Source organism: Tinamus guttatus, unplaced genomic scaffold, assembly GCF_059628265.1.
Source record: "Tinamus guttatus ecotype Peru unplaced genomic scaffold, ASM5962826v1 Tinamus_guttatus_pri_ptg000509l, whole genome shotgun sequence".
In the NCBI taxonomy this organism is placed as follows: domain Eukaryota; kingdom Metazoa; phylum Chordata; class Aves; order Tinamiformes; family Tinamidae; genus Tinamus; species Tinamus guttatus.
In genome coordinates this window covers 1,969,738-1,978,133 of record NW_028289043.1, presented here as the reverse complement: position 1 = coordinate 1,978,133, position 8,396 = coordinate 1,969,738, and the positions used below count along the sequence as shown (strand labels likewise).

Sequence of the window (8,396 nt, the reverse complement as noted above, 5' to 3'; positions counted from 1 at the left end):
ATCGAAGGGGGACCAATGTGATCCATCTACTGTAAGTTTGTATAATATACACAGCAATGGCACTCTCGTTCAAAAAGTGCAAGTATAATTTTAAGAGAGTCTTAGATGGGGAAGAAGGGCTAATATTTAGATTTGATTTTACACCATGACCTTGTGTATGATTTCACACAGTATGACTTGACAGTCTTGTAAGCGCAGTCATACCAAACATCTACCAAATAAAATGTAATTCCCATGTTTAAGCACTAGAGGGTCAATTAGAGATGAAAATGGAGCCTTACCTCAGTTTTCTTATTTTTACAGGCAAGTATTTGACCTCTTCAGCTGTCATGAGAACTTTTGCTAGCTGAAGCTACAGCTGAGGCCATGCAGCACAGGCATGGAGGAGTTATGACACCACGTGGAAGTACCATCAAAAATGTTAACCTACCTAGGTCACCAAAACAAAACAGCGGCAGTGCCTACACCTTTCCAGAGGGAGCAGCGGGGTTGTCTGGAAGTTGTCGCTTGTGACAGTCAACAGAAGACTGATGAGGTAGGAGTCCATAAGCCATTTTCAAAAATACTTATCCTGTGCACATACGGCAACCTCTTTTCATGTCTAATTACCATGTCTAATTATCAGCCCTTTGAACAATATGAGAAATGCAAATATTTGTCCCTTTAAATGAAACGAATCCTCTGCCCCACCTGTAATGGAACTTGTGCCCCACAAGTACTGAGATGGCACCAGAAGGGAGTGTGCAGCCCACAGGGCAGAAATTAGGCCCACTAGAACACAACCTTTCAATTCAACTGAAAAAAAGAAGCGGGGAGGCACTTTTTAAAGCATATTCAGACATTGGCTATTTGGGGCATAACGCTTTGAACAAATCAGAAACCTCCCCCCTCCCGATAGGATTTGTTATGGAAACAGCATATCATTTCATTCCAATACCACAAATCTGCCACTATATTAGACAGCATTACAGTTAGTGAAGGCTGAGCTGTAACTCAGCATCCCCCGTTCTCCAGGCTACAGCCCTATTTAGCAAAATGCATACAGGAAACTGCTAATTCTAAGTCCCCTTCATTTTAAGCCATAAATACACAGCATCAGAAAAAGCAAAGCTGTTGGCTACGGAACACCTTTACAAGCACTTCCAGGCATAACAAACTTTGCTATAGCAAAATTTTTGTTCTTACATTATCCTTCCCATCAAACACAAGAGGAGAGTTGAGCGCACTGTTTGGTTTGGCACAGTGAGATTTCCTCTGGTAGATAAGCTGTATTAATTACACAGATTGTGTTGAAATAAATAAATAAATAATCCTATTTAAATTCTCTAGAGCATCTGAGCAGTAAATAGATATGATTTTACAATCAGGTAAAGCAGTTGTCATAATTGCAGTATATCCGTGCAAAAGACACCTTTGTATCATATAAGTAAGTCTCAAATGTCATGATGTGTTGAAAAATTGAAGTGTAAGAAGAAGTATGCAAGTCACAATAGCAGTAATGGCTGTGACCTTTGCAAATTACTGCACTGAGGAAGTTCACGAATACTAGCGAACCTAAAAAAAAAGCAGCAGCAAAGAATGAAAATTAAGGAGGGGACTTGCTCTTTTAAATGAGGCAAGGCATTAAAATGATTTTGAAATTATTGTGTTGTACATTCTAGTATATTTGTTAAAACAATCAAGGCTGAATATGGGACTTCAGTTCTACAGTCTATGAAAAATCATTAAGAATTGAAAAGGACCACATTTGGTGCAAATCATCAACTGCAAATACCAGCAATGTTCTACTACTTTTAGGAACTACAATTCTAGTACAGGATTTTTGAAAAATAATTAAAAAAAAATAGTCCTCCCATCCCTATTACAAAGTCTCTGTTAAAATAAATGTGCTCTCCCATGCATAAACAAATCACATACACCCAGCTGCAAGAAAACAGATCAGTAAAAATGGCTCAAAAATACTGGCCAGAAAGAATTTCACTGCACATGAAACTGAGTGTCTTGTAGTCAAGTCGCTAGAGCTGAATAATGACGAGCACTATTTTAAATGCTAAAATACTGAAGGAAAAAAAGCTTGGAAAAAAATGTGCAAAACATCTAAGAAAGCTCAGGAGAGCAGAAACTCTCTTTTTTTCTTAAACTTCTCTACAACAGTTTATGTATTAAAATTTGAAACTAGCAAAGTAGCCAGAAATTGTTTACAACTTTTTGTAGATCTACAGAATGAAATGCTGTGCTATAGCTTTCAATACCGGAAACCAGAAATCAAGGTCTCATTCTTTCCGAACAGAAACCATGCGCACAGAATGGCACTTTTAACAATGAATTAAAGGAGAAGGAAAAAAAAAAGGTTTCGGTGAAAGGTTTAACAATATATGCAGTTTTCACAAGTCTGAAATATTTCCAGGAACATATTTAACTCTGGATTTGTCAAATATTCAAAATTCAGGAAAACAAAATTGCTTTAAGCATTAAAATATGCTGACAATATTGTAACATGATCTGAGTGTCATTTTGAGCAGTGAGAAAATCTTTTTTTTATTTTATTTTAATAGGAAAGAGAGAAGAAAGACTAAGTTGGGAGAACCCTTTTAACAAAAAAAAAGAAAAAAGAGAAAAAAAAAGAAAAAGAGAAAAAAAAAGAAAAAGAGAAAAAAAAAAGAAAAAGAACTGGTGAGCTTCTTTCTTCTCCTGCCATATAGCAGATCTCTTCTTGGATTTCACACCACCAACCTACCCTGTCAGAGATCTTGAACAGTTTACATTACTTCTTTTGAAGGATTAATCTAGACTGGCCCAGAGATAAAAACCAAAATGCACAATGAATTCCTACACTGAATTCCAGCTTGTTACTGTGAACTCAACATAAGAAAAGAAAAAAGGAATCCCACACATCTTGTAGTATATACACTACTTTCACACAGCGTGCATTTAAGTTAGTCTGAGGAATACGTAAAACGACAAGATAGTTTTGTACAAAAACTCAATTTATTTCAGAGAAATTAAAAATATGGTATTTAATATATATAAATTTCTATTCCTCTATAAATATAGATGATCTTGTGATAATGAACAGAAATAAATGCATACCAAATTCAAATAATTTTGCATTTCAGGGTATGGTAGTCATAGATAATGTTTATGAACCTACATACAGGCATTTGTTATATAAAAAAAAAAAAGTTTAAAACATACAACAGGAGAGAAGCATTCTGATGTTTTTCATACAGAGGACTAAATATTCAAATGTATCTTTCAAAAGTTACATCTCATTTTTAACCTTCTGGAATAAGCAGCACAACCCCACACACCCAGGAGCATACAAGGTAGTAGATATACTGCACACATGATATCTTATCTTTGTAGTATGCCATGTTTATTACTGTACTAAAAGAAATTAAAAAAAAGATAGCAGTGGCTCCTTAAGGTCTCACGCACCACCACAGTGCTTAAACATAATCGTATTCTTTTTTCTTTTTTCCTTTGTTTTTACTACTGGCAGAAATCATCACACCCTCATAATGTGTAACAAATTAAACGTTAATGAACTAAAATTCAGGGCAATGGCAATGATTTGAATGTTTCCAAAATGAAGAGCCAGCTTATGGATTTAATTAAAAAAATAATCGGAATGCTGCGTTTTATTCTGATTCTGTTTATACTGAGTCCTCCGTTAATCTAAGCATTCAACAAAGCAATCCAGGTAGTTCTCTGCCCGAGTTTTCCGTAACAGAAGGAGAACATAAACACACGCGAGCCGGCCAGGAAGAAAGGGTACAGTCAAAATTGAGTGCACACTCACAAGTTAGGTTTGAAACTGTACTTAAATCTTTTTTTTTCTCCCAATCTATGCATCTTCTGATGGAGCAGGCCAGTAATCCCATTTCTAAGGAAAAAAAAACTTCTTGCAACTGAAAAAGTTCATTATGTGGGCTCAAAAAAAGAAAAAAAAAAAAGTTTGGCATTTCTATGTCCCCGTTTACCTCTTAAGCCATCAGAAGACAGGCCACAGGTGCAGATGGTGTTAAACCTCAACTCCTGGCCCAAGCACAACAACAGGAAAAAAAAAAAAAAAAGGCCAACTCTTTCAAAACTCAGTGGTGCATTTAAATAAATTTAAAAAACCCAGCGTGCACAGCTGGCAGCCTGTCCCCCAGCACACGGTCCCGCTGGACGGGCGCTCTGCGCCCACGCCGCGGCTGGGCGCGCGTGGCCAGCGGGCTGGCTTCCCTGCGGCCACGGTGGCCGTGGCGGGGGCGGCGCGGCGGCCTCCTCGCCATCCCGGAGCGCCGTCCTCGCCGGCCGGGCCGGGAGCGGGCCGGGAAGCCGCGCTCCTTCCCAACCCCACCTCCACCTCCACATACCTCTGGCAGGCTGGGATCAGGACCCGGCCTGTGGCAGGAGGCGCCCTAGGCAGTCACAGCAGCCTCTGTCCAGGCCCTGCTGTTCATGCAACTGAAACTCCAAGCAAAGCCATTACAAAACCTGTGTGGGGGAGAAGAAAGGGGTTGGTTTGGTTTCTTGTACTGGCAATTTTTTTTTCCCATCCTGCCCTACAAAATAAAAATCCAATGCCATTTAAAAAAAATAAGGGGGAGTGGGCAGGAGGGGGAAAGCGAAATTTGCAAATGGATTAAAAATGTCCTAAATAATTAAAAAAGTGAGTTTTTCTGTAATTTAAATACAAATATACTTACAAAATCTTACAGAGGCTATTTACATCCCTCTCCCCCAACCTTACAGTACGTTCAGTTCCAACAGGAGACAGCGAGAGAGAGAGCGAGAGAGAGAGAGAGCGAGAAAAACAACAAGTCTGTCCCAAGCTCCGGCTTTCCCACCTCGTGTTTTTTTTTTTTTTTTTTTTTTTTCCTCTCTGCTCCCCGTAGCCCGGAGAAGCGACGAGCAGTCCGGAAAGTTTGCTGAGGCTGGATGAGCGCGAGGACGAGGCCGGATGAGCGCGAGGATGGCCGTGCCGCTGGCCCCGCGGCCGCCCGGCGCTCCCGGCCCCGCCGCGCCTGGCGGGCCGGGCTCTCACACCGTGGTCTCCCCCTGCTTGCTGTTGGTCAGACGGGTGTAAAACTTCCTCCAAGAGTTCAGTGTTTTCCCAGACCAGATCCAGAAGCCCGAGGTGATGCCTACAATTAAGGTCATGAGATACTTGATCATGAAGACGGTGAAGTCGGGGCTCATGGGCGGGTGATGGCTGCTGTGGTTATTAGGGCAGGGGATAGCATAGCTCTTACAGCTCTGCGTGACCCAGCTCCGCTCCCACTGTTCCCTAAAAGCCTGCTCATAAAAATAGCACGCAATGACGATGGTGGCCGGCACCGTGTAGAGGACGCTGAAGATGCCTATCCTCACCATGAGCTTCTCCAGCTTTTCTGTCTTGGTGCCATCGTGCTTCATGATGGTCCGGATCCTGAAGAGGGACACAAAGCCGGCCAGCAGGAAGGAGGTGCCGATGAACAGGTAGACAAACAAGGGAGCCAGCACGAAGCCCCGCAGCGCGTCCACGTTGTTGATGCCCACAAAGCAGACCCCGCTGAGCACGTCCCCGTCCACTTGCCCCAGGGCCAGGATGGTGATGGTCTTGATGGCCGGCACGGCCCAGGCAGCCAGGTGGAAGTACTGCGAGTTGGCCTCGATGGCCTCGTGGCCCCACTTCATGCCGGCGGCCAGGAACCAGGTGAGGGAGAGGATGACCCACCAGATGGAGCTGGCCATGCCGAAGAAATAGAGCATCATGAAGAGGATGGTGCAGCCCTCCCGCTTGGTGCCCTGCGCCACAGTCCGGGAGCCGTCCTCAGCGAAGCGCTCGTTGCAGACCACCCTCTCCTCCAGGAGGAAGCCAGCAATGTAGGCCACGGCCACAGCAGTGTAGCAGCCCGAGAGGAAGATGATGGGCCGCTCAGGGTAGCTGAAGCGCTTCATGTCCACCAGGTAGGTGAGAACGGTGAAGAGCGTGGAGGCGCAGCACAGCACCGACCAGATGCCGATCCAGGTGCGGGAGAAGCGCAGCTCCTCGGGCCCGAAGTACATGAGGCCGTAGAGGCGGCCGGGCTCGCAGGGCGCCCCGCAGTCCTTCTCGCCCAGGAAGCGGTAGTTCAGGTAGGAGGGCACCTTGAGGGCCCGCGGGCAGGAGAAGCGGCCGCGGGGCTCGCCGGCCCCGGCGCCCCCCCCGCCGCCACGCTGGGGGTTGCTGGTCCAGCTCTCCGGGCGCAGGGCGGGCGTCGGGGTGCCGCGCTCGGAGGCGTTTTGGCCCACGCAGAGCTCGCCGGCCCCGTGCACGGGGAACTTCTCGCAGCGCAGCGTGTCGGGCCACTGGAAGCCGAACTTGTTCATGAGGGCCTCGCAGCCCTGGCGGGCGCGCTCGCAGAGCGAGCGGCACGGCGGCAGGGCCTGCTCCAGCACGGTGCACACCGGCGCGTACATGGAGCACAGGAAGAACTTGAGCTCGGCCGAGCACTGCACCTTGACCAGCGGGTAGAACTGGTGCACCTCGAGCCCCGCGTCCTCCTGGTTCGTGTGGCCCAGCAGGTTGGGCATGATGGTCTGGTTGTAGGCGATGTCGGTGCAGAGCGGGATGGAGATGGGCTGGCAGTAGCCGTGGTCCGGGATGGAGATGCCCCGCTCGCCGTTGTACTGCGGCGCGGGCGGCTGGCCCGCGGCGGGCAGCGCCGCCGCGCACAGCGCCAGCAGCAGCGGCAGCAGCCGCGGGCCGCCGGCCCCGCCGCCGCCCGCCGGCCCCCGCCGCTCGGCCATGCTCAGTCGGTGCCGCCGGAGCCGCCCGCCCGGCCGCGCTGCCGCCGCTCCGCCGCCGCCGCCGCTGCTCCTCCCGGCCCGAAGTTGAGAGTCATGAAGGGAGCGCCGAGGGCAGGGACGGGGCGGCCACTCGCGCGGCCGCCGCGCAGCAGCTCTGCCCGCACCGGCGGCAGCGCCCGCCGCGCCTCCGACTACGGCCGCCGCCTCCGCCGCCGCCGCCGCCGCCGCCTGACCATTTGTGGCGGCCCCTCGAGCCCGCGCCCCCGCGCCGCGCCGCGCTCCCTGCGACCGGTTTCCAGGCGCCCCGCAGTCTGCCCGCCTTTCACCGCCGGGGAGGAGCCTTGAAACCGACGCCGAACTTTCCTGCGCAAGGGACCGTCTCCCAACGCCCCAGCCCGGGGGCGGGCGCAGGCGGGCGCGGGGCTGCCCCGCGCCGCGCACAAAGGCGGGCGGAGCGGAGCGGAGCGGGTCGCGCTCGCGGCGCGGCGGGCGCCGCCGAGGGGGTCCCGGGCTGCCAAGTAGCGCCCGGGGGGAGGCCGGGGAGAGCACAGCGGCTCTGCGAGGGGGCTGGGCCGGGGGCGTAAAGTAAAAGCGCCGAACAATAACGGAGCCTCGCGGCTGAAGTCGAGGTGATACGTGTATTGTGATAACTTTAGACAGAGGGGAGCGATGGCCGCTTGAAAGAGGAGCCCGCGATCATTCACATCTCTCTCACACACATACATAAATATAGCTGGTGATTTGAGAGCAGCCAAGACACCCCTCTCTCCGGAGACATTTTAAATACCTTTCTACTGAGTTACAGTGGGTGTTTTATGTACGTGTTCTGCCCAGAGTGACTGCAGCAGCAACCTACCAGCGTATGAAAGTCATGGTGACAGCGGGAGCTCTCCTGGCCGGACGGACAGCCATGGGAGCATGGTTTAAGATGAGCACTCCCTGGCTCAAAAAGTATCTCCCATCAGATTTTGAAGTCCACTTTTCTGAGAAATTAGGTGTTGCCAGGAGAATGGGCAAAATGGCACCAGTGGCCACTTCTTTCTGTACATGTAAAGACCGTTCGCTCCCACAGTGTGGAAGTTTTGCTGGTGCTTCCAAAATGGGTAGTCAGGAAAGACCATGGTGGCTGAACGGGAAATTTATGGTACTCATTGGACTTAAATAAGAGTAATGAATACTGCTCCTGGAGATGAGGAGAATCCTAACGCATTTTCCAAACATTCATCAACTAAGCCAGTTGGGGCCAAACTCTTCTGGTGGCAAGTAACAGAACAAGGGGTAATGTTACTGGTGGCCAGTAACAGAACAGGGGGTAATGGATACAAGTTGAAACACAGGAAGTTTCAGCTCCATGCGAGGAAGAACTTCTTTACTGTGGGGGTGAAAAAGCCCTGGAACAGGCTGCCCGGAGAGGCTGTGGAGTCTCCTTCTCTGGAGATCTTCCAAACCCACCCGAACGCCACCCTGTGCCCTGTGCTCTGGGTGTCCCTGCTGGAGCAGGGGGTTGGACTAGATAATCTTGAGAGGTCCCTTCCAACCTCAACCATCTGTGGTTCTGCAAAGCCTCCGTGCCATGGAGAGGACTGGCCTCGTACGTGTCCGACTGTTCATACAACCCTTCAGAGGCAGAACGA

General features: G+C 49.3%; 1 protein-coding gene and 1 long non-coding RNA gene across 2 annotated transcripts; both read right to left on the bottom strand.

Moving 5' to 3' along the window:
* Positions 1-2,969: 2,969 nt before the first annotated feature.
* Positions 2,970-4,830, bottom strand: LOC148592832 (uncharacterized). Its single transcript, XR_015913885.1, has 2 exons — positions 4,365-4,830; positions 2,970-3,886 (listed from the first exon to the last, which is right to left on the bottom strand). It is a non-coding gene; the product is annotated as an uncharacterized LOC148592832 (long non-coding RNA).
* A 173-nt stretch (positions 4,831-5,003) lies between these two features.
* On the bottom strand, positions 5,004-6,931 carry FZD1 (frizzled class receptor 1). Its single transcript, XM_010222182.2, has one exon. It carries the CDS (start codon positions 6,760-6,762, stop codon positions 5,032-5,034), a length of 1,731 nt encoding a protein of 576 aa, XP_010220484.2. The 5' UTR covers positions 6,763-6,931; the 3' UTR covers positions 5,004-5,031.
* Between the last annotated feature and the right edge of the window lie 1,465 nt (positions 6,932-8,396).

Bases quoted from the DNA above. Each gene is read 5' to 3' on its own strand.
- FZD1 (XM_010222182.2), bottom strand. From the start codon at position 6,762: ATGGCCGAGCGGCGGGGGCCGGCGGGCGGCGGCGGGGCCGGCGGCCCG.